General features: G+C 42.1%; 1 protein-coding gene and 1 long non-coding RNA gene across 6 annotated transcripts in view; one reads left to right on the top strand and one right to left on the bottom strand.

The window, feature by feature from the left end:
* The window catches only part of STON1 (stonin 1), a 68,530-nt gene that overhangs the window by 4,735 nt on the left and 43,344 nt on the right, over positions 1-20,451 (bottom strand). For all 5 annotated transcript variants that reach the window (XM_072140323.1, XM_072140322.1, XM_072140321.1 and 2 more), the window contains 2 exons: positions 8,144-9,991; positions 5,897-6,099 (listed from right to left, as the gene is read on the bottom strand). In XM_072140323.1, coding sequence (XP_071996424.1) covers positions 5,897-6,099; positions 8,144-9,971 — 2,031 coding nt within the window. In that variant the 5' untranslated portion in view covers positions 9,972-9,991. The remainder of the gene's footprint in view (positions 1-5,896; positions 6,100-8,143; positions 9,992-20,451) is intronic.
* On the top strand, positions 13,678-19,376 carry LOC140120427 (uncharacterized). The gene is made up of 3 exons (XR_011853782.1): positions 13,678-13,761; positions 14,172-14,256; positions 19,176-19,376. It is a non-coding gene; the product is annotated as an uncharacterized lncRNA (long non-coding RNA).

Genomic DNA, 20,451 nt, shown 5'->3' with positions numbered 1-20,451 from the left:
TGCACAGGAGAATGCTCACGCTATCACCGCCAACCCCCCCCCCCCCCCCGGCACAGGTGAACACTCGCCCATCCCCCTGTATGCTGGCGCCTAAGCAACTTCCCTCCCCCCCCCCCCGCCCCGGCGGCCGAACTAGGACCCGCCCAAACAACACCCCGCGCTGCCGAACAAGCAGCTGCCCGGCTCCCCCAATACTCTGCGGCTTCCCCCCCTCCGCGGTCGAACAAGCAAAGGCCCTGTCAGGCGGCAGAGCAGGAGGCAGAACGGCACCTGACCCACTCCACCAGATTACACCAACCCCCCCCCCCCTTGGGCGAACTACACTCCGCGCTGCCTAACAAGAAGCTGGCCAACTCTCCCAATACAAGCGCTAACCCCCCCCCCCACCTCCTCCCCCGCGGCCGAAAGTACAAAAGCCCCCCGGGCAGCAGAACAGACAACCGCCCGACCTCCCCCAGAGTGTGGCGCCTCACATAGCGACAAACCCCCCCCCCCCCCCCCCGCGGCTAAAAATGCAAAGGCCCCCCGGGGAGCAGAACAAGCACCCGCCCGACTCCCCCAGAGTGTACGGACCCCCCACAGGCACCCATCCGATCACCCACCTACCCGCCAGAACACCCACCTGCAGCCTCTGAAAAGGTAAGTATATACATGTATTTATCTGTGTATATATTGTGTATTATTGTATAAATGCATCTCCTGTGTATATATGTATATATTGTGTATTATTGTATATATGTATAAACTGTGTATATGTGTATATACTGTGTATATGTGTATATATGTATATATTGTGTATTATTGTATATATGTATAAACTGTGTATATGTGTATATACTGTGTATGTGTATATATTGTGTGTATGTATATATACTGTGTGTATGTGTATATACTGTGTATATGTGTATAAACTGTGTATATGTGTATATACTGTGTATATGTGTATATACTGTGTATATGTGTGTATATGTGTATATACGTGTATATGTGTATATACTGTGTATATGTGTGTGTATATGTGTATATACTGTGTATATGTGTGTATATACTGTGTATGTGTGTATATACTGTGTATGTGTATATACTGTGTGTATGTGTATATACTGTGTATATGTGTATAAACTGTGTATATGTGTATATACTGTGTATATGTGTATATACTGTGTATATGTGTGTATATGTGTATATACTGTGTATATGTGTGTATATGCTGTGTATATGTGTGTATATACTATGTATATGTGTGTATACTGTGTATAATCACAAAAATAGGCAGCACCCCAAGACGTCCAGCATTGGTGAAAAAAATGTTCTTCTTTATTCCATGTTTAAAAAGTACAACAAAGTACAGCGACATTTCGGCTCGTTAGGAGCCTTTTTCAAACATGGAATAAAGAAGAACATTTTTTTCACCTAATGCTGGACGTCATGGAGTGCTGTTTGTATACGTGATTATATATTGTGTGTGCTGTTTGTATTTTCCTTGAGTATATACTTTGTATATCTGTATATACTGTGTATATATGCATCTACTGTATTTATACACGCACATATTTATATAAGCATATATATGTGCACATTTAAATATATGCACATATATGATGTATGTGTGTTTTTGCATATGCTGTGTATATGGTATGTATGTATATGCTCTGTATATATGTATATGCTGATTGTGTGTGTGTATTTCCCATATGTGTGTATATATGCTGTATATACTGAATGTGCGTGTATTTGCTGTATGTGTGTATATTCTGTATGTATATGCAGCATGTGTGTACATGGCGTTTTTATACTGCATGTATGTGTTTATATGGTCAGTGTATACTGTATGTGAGTTTAATATATATAGTATATAATGTGTAAGCAGTATGTGTGATGTTTATATACAGTATGTGTGTATATACTTTATGAGTTTGTATATACAGTGTAACAGAGTGCATAAATGTGTGTATAAGTGTATACTTGTATGTATATAGGTGCGAGTATATGAGTGTAGAAATTTATGTGTGTGTATATAAGTATATAAATGTATGTATATAAGAGTGTAGAAATGTGTCTAATTGTATAAACATGTCTGTATAAGAGTACATTCACAATAACGTGTGAGGGATGTATATCTGTCTGCAAATTTGCTGCCGGATATACTTCCCCCATATGCGTCTATAGCGCCTGGGCTCGGTACAGTGAGCACAGCGAGTACTCACTGTTTCGAGCCGTGGCCGCAAAAGAGATAGAGCCTGAAATATGTATGGCCGTAAGAACGACAATGCGGCTCCATTCTCTGTGGAGAGGGGAGGGGTGAGCCGCTATTACCTCTCCTCCTCTCCAGCGCGCCCGACATGTGCCTGCCACGCTATAGCCGGGCGGGTACACTTTTATGTGAATGCAGCCTAAATATGTATATATTTTTTTTGGGGGGGGGGGCCCATGTAGAAATCTGCTATGGGGCCCAGCCTCTCCAAGTTACGCCACTGCAGGTCTTGCCTCCTTCTCAGCACCCTGGCCCAGCACATAATGAAGGCCTAAGATGATATGGTCCTAGGCAACTGTCGGCTCACCACCCTTCGCCTACGCTTGGGCAATAGGACTAAGGATAGCAGCCTTTACTTACTGATTTGGACTGTGCTGCTCCTTTCTTTTTTGTTTTCTATCTATCTCATATCTTCCTAGATCCCATATATCTGCCTAATATCTACCCGTCCATCTATATATCTGTATTATCAATCACACTGTGTCAATATACAATCCCAAGGACATCTGGAAGTTTCCGCCAAGGAACTTTAATCACCGGTGCCCTAATATTCTCCACTATTCATGCAGTTACGGCATGCAGTGCATAATAAATAATTCATTTCTATACTGTTTGTCATCTTTTATCCCCATTGATAAAGAATGGTCATAAGATATGGATCTGATACTACAAATCGTAAAAAAAAAATCCAAAGTTTTATTGGAGGTTCTACTTTCCTTTTGGTTAGCCACCGAGGGTTAAGCATTAACATTTCATCACATTTTAGGTCATCATTAAGCAGCTTGGGCTGAATACTCCCAACGCCAGCAGTTTTGCTGAATGATATCATCTTTCAAAAACTGATGATTCCAGCAAGTTTCCGGTGAGCGTTTCATTAGGTGAGCCGCGTTTCCTTACTCTCCCACTGTTACATTCTGTCTGGCCGGTCGTTTGCTCAGCTACCAGTCACGGGAGCTTCTATTAATAAAATGTCTTACGTTTACCTTACATGACTCTTATATAGACCTCCTAATGAATCCTATCCTTAGAAAAAGTAGGTGATATCTAGATCAAAGGCAACAGGTACTGGAACAACAGAGGAGACTGTATCTTGTATGGAAATGTAAGTGAAGAATTGCGGGATCAGACTACACTTGGTTTATTAGTAGTCTGTCACTATGGAAACATGTTGGCACAAGAGCTTCCATTAAGAATGTCTCTAATTGTCCACTTTAAAGGGAACCTGTGACCAGGGACATCATTTTTACTAAAGACAGATTGTAGAAGCCCATGACGCCTGCAGAGCAAACATGCCTCTCTGCCTTTTCTAAGCATTTGCATTACAATATAATTGTGTGTTATAACTTACTCTTGCACCCTGACAAAATCCTGGGGTAGTCACAGGGGTTGGGCTTTGGTTTGGATGCATTGCAAAAAACAACATGTGACTGCAGGCTGCCTCCATCTTTGTGCTCCTGTACAGCTCTGTCCCTCCCCCACTGATGTCCTCTCACCAGGTGGTGACCTCTGAGAAGAAGCAGGAGGTGGAGCTGTACAGGAACACAAAGGTGGGGGCTAAGCTCTGAGGAGGGAGTAACACAGACAAGTCACATGTTGTTGTTTTTTTGAAATGCATCCAAACCAAAGTCCAGCCTCTGTGACTACCACAGGATTTTGTCAGGATGCAAGGTAAGTTATAACACACAATTATATTGTAATGCAAATGCTTAGAAAAGGCAGAAAGGCAGATTTGCACTGCAGGTGTAACAAGCTTCTGCAACCCCTCTTTAGTGAAAATGAGGTTCCTGGTGACAGGTTCCCTTTAAGCACATTACAGCAAATAATTGATATTGTTTGTGAAATGAAAAGTTATAAAATTTTCCAATATACTTTCTGTATCAATTCCGCATTTTTTTCTAGATCGCTTATTGCTGTAATCCTATAGGAAACTTCCTATGTTTACTTCCTGTAGATAAACACCGGTCCATGGTCATGTGATGTCACACAGTTTTACGACTCATTAGCATCACAAAGCTGTGATTACACCACGTGTTATTATGAGCTGTGCACCTGTGTGACATCACATGACCATGGAATGGTGTTTTTTTTTTCTACAGGAAGCTTTATTGTTTACTTCCTGTAGATAAACACCGGTCCATAGTCATGTGATGTCACATTGGTGCACAGCTCGTTATAACACGCCATGTAATCAAAGCTTTGTGATACTAATGAGCCATATATCTACAGGAAGTAAACGATGAAGCTTCCTGTTGAATGACAACAAGCAGAGATCTAGGAAACTGTGAAAAATTGATAGAAAAATGTATTGGAAAACTTTTCAATGATCAAAACATATCAATTATTTGTTGGAATGTACTTAAAGTGGACAATTCCTTTAAGCCCATTTCCCACAATCGTGTTCGGTCCGAAAAACTTGCTCTGTGTTCTCGTGGGATTTCTTGGACTGGGCATAGAACCACGTAAATGCTGAGTTCTAGGTTTGGTCCGGGAAATCCTGAGTCTACGGGACTGAACTCTATGGTGGACAACAGGGCTTTACATTTATAGAGACAAACCCACTAATTTCTGCTTGGTCCAATCCAAAAAAAGGGCAGGGCTTCTGTTATGATGAGGGCAGCACTGGAGGAATCGTCAAATTTACCAGATTATGAAATACTTGACTGTGATAAATGACTTAGAAAGCTCTTTACGCACTTGGAATGGTCATACTGACATACGGTCATACAAAAATACTTCCATACTATACTAACAATGCAATACTACAATTTAGGGCGTTTACTAGGAATTTTGGGAAACCCAGAGGAGCCTGTGATAGGGATGGAAAAAAAAGTGTTTACTTTTTGCCTGCCACTGCTTCCGTGTGGCTCTGTTACTCCCATTTTTCATCTGTTACACCCAACCAAGAGTGGCCTCCTCGGACCTTGGATGTGGCTACTCATCGGTTGGGGTAGGTCCCATGATAACGTGCAACTTCATGTCAGGAACAGCAGCCAAAAAAAAAAACGAAGAGCTGGAGAGACGTGGGACCGGAAGCCAGAGCAGGGTCAGTACTCTTTTTTTAAATTTTTTACCACCGATCTCTTGACCCCTCCCCCAGAGCTCCTGGTAAACCCCTTACGTGTTCATTACACATTGATTGAACTATTTAAATGACAAACGCTGTGATCAATTGATTCCCAGTATGTTTGTTAGATTGAAGGTCGCAATTGATGTCAAACAATGTTCTAATGTCAGGAGAACGGTGGTCGGAGTATTCCTGCATACATTAGGCTTATGAGCACATTATGGATGACAGCCTGGTGAGGTTTTTACGGATTTGCTGAACTATAGGTTTTCCTCATGTTTTGAGCACAAAGAAGGCTGACACAACCATTTCAAACAGATGATAAAATGCATCTATTTATGCACGACATAAAGTAGATGGCTCGTGTTTGAGGAGCCTACATGCTCATGTCTGATGGACTCGTTTAGATGTTGCTGTCATTGAATCCCAGATGGATGTAAAATCCGCACAAGCTATAAAGTCCTGCCTCTCCGAATCTAATCAGAATGTGGAAAGTTCCATCAGGTCTTCTTATGTCCTCCGATAACAATTTATATCTAATGTAAACCATTCAACCCAAATGTGGAAATCAATAATACCTGGATGTTGTAGGAAGTCTTCTGGGTGATGTGTTTATGGGGTTGGAGATCATTCTCGACGCCCATTGATTTCACCTCTGCACCAGAGACACATGTAAACGGCATAATAAACTGCACATTGGCCGTTGGATTCCAGTTGCGAGGTATCTCCTGGTCAGAGCCCAGCTCCAGCTTACAGGATAAACTGTGTGGCTGATGAGGACCTTACAAAAGAGAAAAATGGATTACAACCTGGGTATAGGAGACCCATAAATGTTGGAGAAATACCAACTCAAGTGTGAAGTAGTTCCTAAAGTATGATCTATACATATTCCCTGCATAGATACATTGGGGCACATTTACTTACCCGGTCCCTGCACGATCCGTGCGTTGTCCGGCGAGGATGAAGTCAGCCGAAATTCACTAAGATCGTGCACCCAATATCCTGCATGCGGCGCTTTCCCGCTGAGGTCCGACGGAGTTTACCTTCTTCTTCCCGATGTATGTGAGTGCATGTCTTGCGACACAATTTGAATTTTAAATCCCGCGCTCAGTCCGAATCAGTCGAGTTGTCCGATAGCCACGCCCCCGATTTGTGTTAAATGTGGTGTTAAATGAAAATAGTTGGGAAACCCAATGGAAATGCGGTCTGCAGACCCTTAGGAAATGTGCCCCATTGAATTTATACTTAGAATATGTCTTATTCATTGACCTTTTGGGAGGAAAGGAATCCTGGGAAACTCCCTGAGGGGAGGGGGCGGGGGAAAAAACAAAAAGTGAAGTTATTTTGCTCCAGCTTCCAGTTCATTTATCAATCCTGTCTGCGACCAGAAGTATCAGGGATCATGGTACGTACTTTGCCCAATAAGAAATTAATTCCGACTAGAGGTCATCCCTTTCTCTTACCACATGGGTAGAGATGAGTGGACCGCGATTTTAAGTTAGGGTCCAGGATTTGAGTGCGTCCCTAGCAATCCAAGCGTATTTCCAGATTGGCAGCCGTGCAGCCAATCTGGCAAATTGACACCCACACCTACTAGCCATGGCTATGATTGGCCAAAGTTGTCAGCCCTGGCCAATCACAGCCATAGCTAGGAGGCAGAGGCATCAATTTGCCGGATTGGCTCCATGGCAACTAATCCGGCAATATGTCTGGGTCACCTGATGCACCCGAACTTACAAAGAATCCCGCTCATCTCTACACATAAGTGACAACAGGTGGTCGTGTGACATTTGGCACTTCTGGTTAATTGCTAAAGACTGGATTGAAAGTACTTTTTTTTTAATTTTGCCCCCTTCCCTGGCCCCTGTTGGTTTTCTAGGAATTCTGGAAATGCCCTTTAATGGTTATAAATGATCTAAGACCCCCATAGACATTAGATAAAATAATCTCCTCTGCAGATTGGATAGAGTTCGACAGAGTACAGAATACAAGTATTCCACACTTCAACAGCCTTATCCTTTAATTATGGTAAATTAAAGGGATTAACCACTTTAACTCATATTTTTGTAATGTGTGTGTGGGGAGAAAGGATATTAGGTAATTTACCAATATACATCTAGTAATAACTCTGCTCCGCTTTCTTGATATGTAAAGTGAAGTCTCCTGTCTTTTACCTCATCAGCCGGACATTCCTGACCATAAAATGGCCACAGATGGAGGGTCATGTGATCTCTATCTGTCCATGAGCAATCACCCTGCCAGGACCTTGATCTTATTTTCATGAATAATATCACAAGGTCCTGGCAGGGTCATTGTTCATGGACAGTCAGAGATCATATGACCCTCCATCTGCAGCCATTTTATGGACAGGAATGTCTGACTCGTGAGGTAAAAGACAAGAGGCTTCCCTTTAAGTATCAATAAAGCGAATAAGACATTTTAATAGATGTATATTGGTAAATTATCTAATATCCTGCCCCCCACACTTTACAAAAAATATAAGGTAAAGTGGCCATCCCCTTTAAGCTGCATGTAGAGAGGTGCTGGTAGTGGCACAAGTTGGAAGTTACAAGCAATCTCATGTGTATGGGAGCCCTAACCAATAATCTAGAGATGTAGTTGAAACTTACATTATAGGGAAATAAGCTCTGGGTTATACAAGTGACAACGTTTCCACATTCTTGCCAAGCCTGAATGACTAACATTATGGTGTTTCTTTAAAAAAAAAATTCATTAATAACAATATAATGTTAGATCACACTACAAGAACAGAAGCTAAAGAACCATTTTAGGTCATTATATACATTGAAAAATAAAATATTTACTAGAATTTTTATCGGGGAGTCGATCAATCTTCCACACAACGGCCTTGTATGCGTTCTCGTATTTTGCAGTCCCGATAGTCACTTGTATTACTGGCTCCGATTCAATTTCATATCCAGTACTGAGACAAGCTCTCCTGTTCATCTTGGTCTTCAAGGACCTCTGCCTCTGAAGACTTACAGTCCAAAGTGCTTTTACCCATTGTGCAGGAACTGGGAAGTGTATGGTAATATTTTCACAATATTTTCCTGGTGAAGGCCCCGCCATATTACTGGACATGTTTAGGAAAGCCTGGAGCTCCACGTAGGCTCCTTGTACCACAGCCAAGCTCTTTAGTGAAAACGGAAGTTCTGTCACATCACAAGGAACTTTAAACCGCATGAGCTCAAAGCGGCACGCATCCAACGGGGTAAATTTTACTATCCGGTTCTTCTCAAATTCAACGTCCTTAACACATCTGTGGAAATGATAGTCCAAAATACTGATCAGGTTTTTCTCGTTTTTCTTCTCGAAATAATTTAACTTTTTTAGTTCTATGTCGTTCAATGTTAAAAAACACTCCATCCCGCTATTAATAAAGCTTAGACAATACAACTGGCACACCAACGACTTGTCCTTTAACCTCCCATCCTTTGTAACCCGACCCCAAAAATTATCCACTATCTCCACCAACATTTCAGGTTCTTCGTAAGTTTTGGTCTGCTTCGAAACGGGCGAGAGTAACAAGAGTTCCTCCTCCATCGTTACGATGAAGTCCATCAAATCGGAATATTCAGTGGTTCCCAGTTTTAACATTTGTTCGATTTCTGCTTCGTGAACCACTTCAGGTTTCGGATGGTATTTCCTTTTTTCCACATAAGTTACATTTTCGATCTTCACAGTGTGTATTTTATCTGAAACCGCCAAGTTTTCAAGTTTTGGTTCTGAAAGTCTGCAGAATTGATGAAGCTGAAATTCTTTGAATGGTTTTTCAAGGCCCTTTTCATAATACATTTGCAGAATTCCACCAGATACAACTTTCAGGTAAATAGGTCCCCACTGCCTGGAAGACATCATATTCTTTTTTTCTGGTATTCTCAACATGAAAGGCCACCCATCTTTCCTCTGACTTCTAAAGAGGCTTTGTGGAATAAATGATGGGCTTTCACTTTCTGAGCAGGCGGGCTGATGCTTCGAGTTGTCAATCTTTAAATGCTCGAGCCTTTCACACACATAACTGAAGGAGCACTGGTTGAGACTCTTCTGGTTATTAGAGGTTTCATTTTCCGATATGTTGTGTTCCGGCTTTTTTTCCTTAGCGTAAGATTCGGCTGTGGTGCCTGGATCCTTGGAAAAACTTGTGGTATCGTTGCTCCAAAATGGGCTCGAGAAGGCACAATCATTTTGAAAGTGATCTACTTGGAAACCCGAAAAATGGCCAGAACTATTATGAGTCTTGTACGGAGAAGGAGTCTGATTTGTGTCTCGAGATGATGAAGTAGAAGTTGATGAATGATGGTAATTCGGAGGCCTCTCAGCTATAGGGGACAAGTTAGAAAGCCCTTGCTTAGGAGTACATGGTGTCGGTGGACTATCCTTTATAGGGGTACAAAGAGGAGAATTGCTTGGAGGACCAGGACTCAAGAAGAAGTCAATTATCGGAGATGTGTGAGGGGTGGTGGAGTTGGCGGAAGAAATACTCGTGTTCCGTTCATGAGAAAGGCTTAGTCTCAGTTGGCTTGGTTTAGGACTATGTACATTCTCGTGAGGAAACATCGGGGACTTTTGTGGAGACTGAAATGGATTTTCATCATCAAAAGTTACCCAGTTATCAGGATTCGCTGAAAACATCCTCCTTGAATTTTAATTGTCTGGAAAATACAAAAAAAACCCCATTTAATATTGTAGGTTTAATCCATTACCGATCCTGGTAATTTGTAATATTGTTCACATTTTTATTGTTCAATGCTTCATTAACCAAACATTATTATTACAGAATGTTAATTAATGTTCATTATCTCAAATAGAAAGCTCCGTAGATATAGCTTACAAGTAAAACTAGATTTCCAACAGGACAAGGAAAGACGTGAATTTCAACTTTCCCACCATGTCTTAATCTTAAAGACGTTGTTCCTTTCAGCAAATAATTGCTATTGTTTGTGTAATGAAAAGTTGTATAATTTTCCAATATACTTTATGTATTGATTTCTCTAAGTTTTCTATATCTCTGCTTGCTGTCATTCTACAGGAAGCTTCTATTAACTTCCTGTGGATAAACAGTCCAGTGCACGGTTCATTATGTCACACAGTTCTGATTTGTGTAATGGGATTCTTATGTGCACCTGTGTGATATCACATGACCAGGGATATAACGAGCCGTGCACCTTTGTGACATCACATGACCAGGGATATAACGAGCCATGCACCTGTGTGACATCACATGACCAGGGATATAACGAGCCGTGCACCTGTGTGACATCACATGACCAGGGATATAACGAGCCGTGCACCTTTGTGACATCACATGACCAGGGATATAACGAGCAGTGCACCTTTGTGACATCACATGACCAGGGATACAAAGAGCCATGCACCTGTGTGACATCACATGACCAGGGATATAACGAGCCGTGCACCTTTGTGACATCACATGACCAGGGATATATAACGAGCAGTGCACCTTTGTGACATCACATGACCAGGGATATAACGAGCCATGCACCTGTGTGACATCACATGACCAGTGATATAATGAGCCGTGCACCTGTGTGACATCACATGACCAGTGATATAATGAGCCGTGCACCTGTGTGACATCACATGACCAGTGATATAATGAGCCGTGCACCTGTGTGACATCACATGACCAGTGATATAATGAGCCGTGCACCTGTGTGACATCACATGACCAGGGATATAATGAGCCGTGCACCTCTGTGACATAAACAGATTTAAAATCTGTATATATAATGTTATATCTTTATGTTTGAAGCCTGACATGTGGCAAAAGGTAGAAAAGTTCAAGGGGGCCGAATACTTTCACAATGCACTGTATAATACTCAATGGCAATGTGACGATGATAATCTTCTTATGGTTGTTATTCATGGCCTCCTTCCTTTTATAATCAATTTTACAATTATGCAAATGAGCTAGAAGTGCGATAGGGTGTTACCATAGCCCCTCTGTGCCTAAACTTCACAGGCTGATGCACTGTGCAGGAGCAATTCCCCCCTCCCGCTGTGTGCTGCTACCGTGAGATTACAGCAGACAGAGGGGAAAAGTTCCAAGGTAGCCGGGGTAGTGGTGCTCCTGCACAGTGTTACAGCCTGTGAAGCAACAAAACAGTGGTACTCTGGAAACACCCCTGGAGTCTTTCTGACTTAGTATAATTTTAAAAGTTGATTTAAGAAGGAAAATAAAACAAATATAAGAAGATTACCACAGTCACGGTGCCTGGATCTATGAGTAAGGGCCCCTGGGATTTTGATATTTTTTTTAAAATCAGGGCATAACTCTTTCCACCTGGGACAGCAGTAATTTGAGATTAGGTATGAGAACGGCAAAACGGTTGGTTGTTACCCAACTTTCCAAGAAAGGGATATCATATAAAAAAGGATCTTTTACACAGCACTTTTCCAGCCTCTTATCTTTTGCCGCCCCGGATCTTCCCGCCTGAGGCAGTTTTCTCAGTCTGTCTTATTACAGGTTTGCTGCTCAGACAAAATGACTATAGCTGCTAATTTCATGCCATACAATTTAGGGCAAAGGATATCTTTGATTTTTATTGTTAATGAACAATATATTCATCCAGGAAGCCAACATCAAATTCTGTGTATAAAAGCAAATTCCGTGTGTATAGAACGTTGACTATCTCCTCTACATCTACGAGGATGCATATAATTCCCATGTAATTATATGCCTATAGCATTTAAAGGGAAATCACATTTTCTCACCAAGATTTCTCTATAGAAACTCAGAATGTATTTCAGATACAGAAATTCAAGGGAATAATTTTATGGCTCTGCTGGAGAGCGCGATTTTATGTAAACAGGAACGGGAGGGGGAGGGGAAATCCATTTACAAAAAAAAACCCGTTTATCAGTTCTTTGTAATGGAAAAGGAAGAGACACGATAATGAAATGCCCCAGACATCCCGACATCAGAAACAGCCATATGCATAAATATTAACGCAGCTAATGCCTCACCATTAATGGCCTGAAAGCCGTAATATATAATACCAAAGGGTGTCATTACTTCCACATACATAAAGTCATGAAGCTCGAGCAGGAAAGTCGCACTCGCTGCTTTATTTTACTGTTGCAAAGTGAAGCTTTCCTGCATTTATTTTTATATACAAAAATTGTGGGCTGTCAATAATTTAGACTCTTATAAATTTTACAATGACCGAATGAGGGAAGAGAGGGCACCAGGTCCTGCCGCTCGGTGCAGCTTTACACCTCTAAACAGTTTGGGAATGTTCTCCTTCTTCACAATATACATTCCTGCTGTATTATACTTCAATTATAACCATGGACAGATTAATAAAAATAATTCTTTATTTATATAGCGCCTACAGATTATGCAGCGCTGCACAAAGCATGTCAAATTGTTCCCTGTCCCCATGGGGCTCTAATCAACCTACCAGTATGTTTTGGAGTGTGGGAGAAAACCGGAAGACCCAGAGGAAATCCATGCAAACACAGAGAGAACATACAAACTCTTTGCAGATGTTGATCTGTGTGGGATTTGAACCCAGGACCCCAGCGCTGCAAGGCAGAAGTGCTACCCGCTCAGCAACCATGCCGCCCTTTCCATTTCCATGAGGCTTGTAGCATGGTGGCTCAGTGGCTAGCACTACAGCCTTTCAGTGCTGGGGTCCTGGTTCCAGTCCCATCCAGATCAACATCTGCAAAGATTTTGTATATTGTCTCCGTGGTTGGGTGGGTTTCCTCCAGGTCCTCCTGTTTCCTCCCACACTCCAAAACATGCTGGTAGGTTGATTAGATTGTGCGCCCCATGGGTACAGGGACCGATTCGGTAAGCTCTGTGCAGCGCTGCGTAATCTGTGTGCACTATATAAATAAAGGAATTATTATTATTAAAATAGCTTATGATAAAAATTTCTGCAAAGCATATACCTTGCATTGAGCTTGGTCAATTGTATAAAATTTGTGTTGCCTAAGGGGTGTGGCTGTCTTAAAGGGAGGTGTCCGTTTAACCGATAAATTCTATAAATGTATCAGGTTTTGACCTATTAACTCATGACCATGTCACCAGATGTTGACCAGATTTGAACCCAGGACCCCAGTGCTACCCACTAAGCCACCGTGCACCTTAAACCCTATTGTGTATTAAAAAATACATAAAATTCAGTTTCCTTAGTATACTATAAACTAAAGCTATTAATAGGTAGTCATGGACTAAAGTTTCATGACATCCTGTTTCTAGTCTTTAGAAGCCCAACAGCACTTTGATGCCTCCAGAGAACAGTCATAACACAATCTGAGGTCACAGCTAGATGGCAGTGTTGTACAGAATTAGAAGGCAAGGGATGGTTAGAAAACTAAGCAGAAGGTCGGTAACTAGAATCCAGATCATGCAGCATAACACCAACTAACTGGTAGTGAATCGCAGTCTCGAGTAAGCTTTATGCCTGGCTAATGCCCACTCAGGGTTCAAAACCTTGCCTTCCTCTCAGCCAAGTGTAGCCAACAGTAGACATGACACAGACAAGACTATATAGAGAGACACATTACTCTTGGTTTCCAGAGGGGTTGGGTTACATGCTTCCCATGGAAGTCTATAGGGGAGGAGCATGAGGAAGAGAGAATTCCTTGAAGGAATAGCTCAAGTACAACTGAGAATTAGAGAAAGATCCTAGAGAGGTAGCAGCGCAGAGAAGACATGAAGAGGAAGGGGTGCTGTGGTGGAATTGGCCAGTGTGGGTCACCCTGAGGTTTGGGGTGTTGCTCTTAGTGGATAGGGTTAGCGAGACATGCTCCTGCCTCATACTGTATAACATCCTGAGCCATTAATATATCTGATTCCAGCATCCACCACAAGAACACACCCTGAAGTGTCCATCATACATCATCTCAGCCGTATACAGCTGCATCCATCAAGACATCGGCAAAGGTGAGGCAGATAATTCAACTTCTGTCATCCGTACGACAATGGGGGGGCAGGAGCCAAGGAGCGGATGATGGATGACAAGACATGAGTGGATAACGCCATCCTGCGCTGTACAGCGCTATTACCAATCCTTGTGAATATCCACGTCACCTTCATTTAATACACAGTATAGTCGAAGGAGACAACAAAATGTTCCCATGGAAACAAGCACATGAGATATAGATACAGCAAATAATAGGGAGCATTACAATAGGGTGAGACATGCGACAAGCCAGGTGATACACGGCATAGACACAGTGATAACAGCGAGTTATAAAGTCATTTATTAGATACCACCATGTGTGACTGTAGGGATGGTGCCCCCGCCGTGTGACTGTGGGGATGAAGCCACCACCATGTGTGACAGTTGGGATGGTGCCCCCACCATGTGTGACAGTGGGGATGGTGCCCCCACCATGTGTGACAGTGGGGATGGTGCCCCCACCATGTGTGACAGTTGGGATGGTGCCACCACCATGTGTGACAGTTGGGATGGTGCCACCACCATGTGTGACAGTGGGGATGGTGCCCCCACCATGTGTGACAGTGGGGATGGTGCCCCCACCATGTGTGACAGTGGGGATGATGCCCCCACCATGTGTGACAGTTGGGATGGTGCCCTCACCATGTGTGACAGTTGGGATGGTGCCCCCACCGTGTGTGACAGTTGGGATGGTGCCCCCACCTATATAGTGATCCATTTATAGCCACCAGAACGCCCTTCACAAAGTTTCCCATTTCATCGGCGGCACATTACTTCCCATGCAGTAAGACGTTCTGAAAGAATGAACTGTGCTATAACAAATAACACGGCGTTACTCGCAAAGCGCATTAGTATGCACCATCCGCCGCGCTTTAATTGTAAGCCATCAGTGCTGTATAAGAATAAAGTAATAATAAGAAGAATAATTAAATCTAAATATAAAGACCTAAAATGCACAGCAGATGTTGTGACTTTGAAAACTTTGCATACAGCAACTAAAATCACAGCTCAGTGATCTTAAAGCAACAATGCGCGTAAATCAGGTTTATGGAAGAAAGGAAACACTTTACTATGAAAAATGTGATAGTAGAATTGAAAGAAAATATGTGACTTGTCGTATGTGATATGTGACTGTGTATTGACCGATTTTGACCGATATTGATAAAGAAGATACATTTCGCGACCGACCCCTGAGTAGTAGGAGGTGCAGGATGGACATGCTCTGAGCCTCCCCTGTCTATCTCTTTACATATAAAATATCATATTGAACAGTAATCTGTAGCTGTATGCATCACAGCACCTGAACTCCACAACCACCTCCCCATATAAAGCCAAACTATCTTGTTCTTCAAGAACCTTTTCACCTCTACCTCACAGGAAAGATGTGTTATGTAGGGTCAGGAATCAGACCACAAAACACTGGGCCCTGAGACTAAACCCCTTCACAGCTGTCCCTGCCTAATTGCAATTAGGCAGGGACAGCTGAGAAGGGGATTAGTGTTCCCTAAGTGGTAGGTGTCAACTGGTCAACGTTCCCTTCCTGTGCCAACAAGAAACAAGTGCAAACATGGAAGCAATGGCAATTAGGCAGGGACAGCTGAAAAGGGGATTAGTCTACCCTAACTGGAAGGTGTCAACTGGTCAACGTTCCCTTCCTGTGCCAACAAGAAACAAGTGCAAACACGGAAACAAAGGCAATTAGGCAGGGACAGCTGAGAAGGGATTTAGGCGACCCTAAGTGGTGGGTGTCAACGTTCCCTTCCTGTGCCAACAAGAAACAAGTGCAGACACGTTAACAAAGGCAATTAGGCAGGGACAGCTGAGTAGGGGATTAGTCTACCCTAAGTGGTAAGTGTCAACTGGTCAACGTTCCCTTCCTGTGCCAACAGGAAATAAGTGCAAACACGAAAACAAAGACAACACAAACAAAAAAGGAATTATGACCCAAATTTGGGTCACAATCAAGAGGCAAATGAAAAGTCAAGTATATAGCTAAAAGGTCATAGATACCAAAAAAAACAGGAGGAAGAATTAACACTAAAATACAAGACTATGGTAAGCCCATATCAATAGTCCACAAGATCTGTAGCTGTATACAACACAGTACACAGTATCTGAACTCCACAAACACCTCCCCATTTAAAGCCAAACTTTTGGAGAGCTCCCCACCCCACAGGAAAGGTACGTTATGCAGGATCAGGGAATGGAACAAAGACAGTGAGCTATGAGACTAAACCCTTTATCAGATGTCCCTGCCTAATTGCCCTGCTTACCCTAAGCGAAAGGTAACAACTGGTCAACATTCCCTTCCAGTTCCAACAGGAAACAACAGCAAACATGGAAACAAAGACAATACAAACAGAAAGAAATAGTCACCAAATCTGCATCATAACCAAGAGGTAAATGGATATGAACACTAGCTCAGTACAAGACTATAGCAAGTCTTATAAACCTTTTCTAAGATAACTGAGATCCGGTCCAGAAGATGATTGGATCAGTTCTCTGACATCAGACAGGGTCGTAATGCAAGTGGGGAGAGATTCTGTCCATCACAATGAATTAACAGTTAGTGAACCAGAGCAGAGTTCATAGGAGACAAATGGGTGTAATAGAAATCAGTCAAGGCTGTACTTTACAGAAATCCCCATTGTAGTGTTGTGTGAATGAATCATATAATATTATATTGTCCAGCATTTATACGTAGTACATAGTACAGGGAGGGGGAGGAGGAGGAGATAAGCTGTGACATCATCTATTGTCAGTAGTGATGTAATGATGGGTCAGTGTTATCTATATAGAGGTCATTGTACAGGGAGGGGGAGGAGATAAGCTGTGACATCATCTATTGTCAGTAGTGATGTAATGATGGGTCAGTGTTATCTATATAGAGGTCATTGTACAGGAGAGGGAGGAGGTAAGCTATGACATAATCTATTGTCAGTAGTGATGTAATGATGGGTCAGTGTTATCTATATAGAGGTCATTGTACGGGGAGGAGATAAGCTGTGACATCATCTTTTGTCAGTAGTGATGTAATGATGGGTCAGTGTTATCTATATAGAGGTCATTGTACAGGGAGGGGGAGGAGATAAGCTGTGACATCATCTATTGTCAGTAGTGATGTAATGATGGGTCAGTGTTATCTATATAGAGGTCATTGTACAGGGAGGGAGAGGAGATAAGCTGTGACATCATCTATTGTCAGTAGTGATGTAATGATGGGTCAGTGTTTTCTATATAGAGGTCATTGTACAGGGAGGGAGAGGAGATAAGCTGTGACATCATCTATTGTCAGTAGTGATGTAATGATGGGTCAGTGTTATGTATATAGAGGTCATTGTACAGGGAGGAGGAGGAGATAAGCTGTGACATCATCTATTGTCATTAGTGATGTAATGATGGGTCAGTGTTATCTATATAGAGGTCATTGTACAGGGAGGGGGAGGAGATAAGCTGTGACATCATCTATTGTCAGTAGTGATGTAATGATGGGTCAGTGTTATCTATATAGAGGTCATTGTACAGGGAGGAGGAGGAGATAAGCTGTGACATCATCTATTGTCAGTAGTGATGTAATGATGGGTCAGTGTTATCTATATAGAGGTTATTGTACAGGGAGGGGGAGGAGATAAGCTATGACATAATCTATTGTCAGTAGTGATGTAATGATGGGTCAGTGTTATCTATATAGAGGTCATTGTACAGGGACGGGGAGTAGATAAGCTGTAACATCATCTATTGTCAGTAGTGATGTAATGATGGGTCAGTGTTATCAATATAGAAGGCATTGTACAGGGACGGGGAGTAGATAAGCTGTAACATCATCTATTGTCAGTAGTGATGTAATGATGGGTCAGTGTTATCTATATAGAAGGCATTGTACAGGGACGGGGAGTAGATAAGCTGTGACATCATCTATTGTCAGTAGTGATGTAATGATGGGTCAGTGTTATCTATATAGAGGTCATTGTACAGGGAGGGGGAGGAGATAAGCTGTGACATCATCTATTGTCAGTAGTGATGTAATGATGGGTCAGTGTTATCTATATAGAAGTTTTTGTACAGGGAGGGGGAGGAGATAAGCTGTGACATCATCTATTGTCAGTAGTGATGTAATGATGGGTCAGTGTTATCTATATAGAGGTCATTGTACAGGGAGGGGGAGGAGATAAGCTGTGACATCATCTATTGTCAGTAGTGATGTAATGATGGGTCAGTGTTATCTATATAGAAGTTTTTGTACAGGGAGGGGGAGGAGATAAGCTGTGACATCATCTATTGTCAGTAGTGATGTAATGATGGGTCAGTGTTATCTATATAGAGGTCATTGTACAGGGAGGAGGAGGAGATAAGCTGTGACATCATCTATTGTCAGTAGTGATGTTATGATGGGTCAGTGTTATCTATATAGAGGTCATTGTACAGGGAGGGGGAGGAGATAAGCTGTGACATCAACTATTGTCAGTAGTGATGTAATGATGGGTCAGTGTTATCTATATAGAGGTCATTGTACAGGGAGGAGGAGGAGATAAGCTGTGACATCATCTATTGTCAGTAGTGATGTAATGATGGGTTAATGGTGACATCTATACTGAGGTCAATGTGAAGAGGTAATATTCTGACATATGCTTAGTGTTTGATACTGGTATTAAAATGGCAGATTTATACAATGTTATGTATGTTATGTTATATCGGTGCCTACTGATCCAGCGCTGCATCTCATCCACATCAACAACTTACTATGTTCTCCTCCTAATGGAAGAGTCACATAATGACATGATAATCCAAAATCTTATCCTCAAAATGAAGTCGTTTTTCAATATTCTATTCATTTCATTCTGTCATTTTTGTTTTTATTGTTTTATTCTATTTTGTCTTTTGTTTCTTTTTCATCCCGTAGAATTTTAGTGCAGCACTCCACTGCCAGCTAGTGGCCAGAAGAGGAACAACAAGACTTCCTGGCTATACTGTATGTGATGATGATGAAGTCTAAGAATCTGGAGAAATACAAATGCAAGAATAATCCCCAAATATACATTACATTTGGTCTTTTGTATGACATATGTAAGAAGTGCAGGCCACATGGCTCAGCATGAAGAAGGTTGTGACCTCTGCAAAGATGTGAAACACATGTAATAAGGAGCATAACTAGAATTCAATGGTCCCCAGACAGTGTGAGAAGCAGCGGGTGGCGCTGCATGTAGACGATAGAAGCCATGTTTTTCTAGGTTCATACAATCTCTATAACTAATAGACTGCAGAAAGCTGTGATCATAGCAGGCCAGATGTCAGTTGTTAAAGGGGGTCGTCCTAGACTCACATCTCATCACAAAAGCTCAGGATAGGTATCACTTGGGGGTCTATGGTTGGAACCCCCCTTACTAGTTAAAGTGGTAACTGGTCCAAAGAACCCCAATCGAAGGGACGCTCTATTTGACTTCTCCTAATAATCCTATGGACGCTAAATATTTCACAATAATAATTGCATTGAGTTATGAGACGCATATATCACACATGTCAAAAATATACAAGATAGGAAAGACCCTTTAAACGAAATCTAGAATCAAAATCCAGTATGATAAATCAGGGACACTTACTCCATGACAGTGGAAAACTTATTATATTTGTTATCCATGGCTTCCTTCCTTTTAAAATTATGCAAATTCGCCGGAATGGCTTTGGAATGGCGTTACCAGAGCCCCTCCGTGCTGTAGCTCTGCAGGCAGTTACAATGACTCACCCTCCCTTCGGCTCCATCAGCTCTTCCCTCCCTCTCTCTGCTTGCACACACAGTGGGAGGGGAGGAAATGCTTGTGCACAGTGTAACAGCCTGTGAAGCTACAGCACTGAGGAGCTTTGGTTGTGCCCTCAGACCCTTTCAGGCTTATTAGAATATATATAAAAGTTGATTTTAGAAGGAAGAAGACCATGGATAATAAATATAAGAAGATTAGCCTGGATCTATGAGTAAGTGCCCCTGGTTTATCATGATAAATTTGGATGGTAGATTTGGGACAACCAAATGAGCAGCGTATCCTGCTGGGGTTTAGGACCCTAAATCTGGTTATGGCATCTGTTTAACCATCCGGATTCATCTGTGGGGAATTTCCCATTTTCATAGTAGGCAGAAAACCCCTGTAATATTGTATTCTCCATATATTGATCCATTTCCTAGG

This window comes from Engystomops pustulosus, chromosome 3, assembly GCF_040894005.1.
Source record: "Engystomops pustulosus chromosome 3, aEngPut4.maternal, whole genome shotgun sequence".
Taxonomy (NCBI): domain Eukaryota; kingdom Metazoa; phylum Chordata; class Amphibia; order Anura; family Leptodactylidae; genus Engystomops; species Engystomops pustulosus.
The sequence above is the reverse complement of the archived record's forward strand: the minus strand, read 5'-3'. Positions and strand labels throughout refer to the sequence as shown.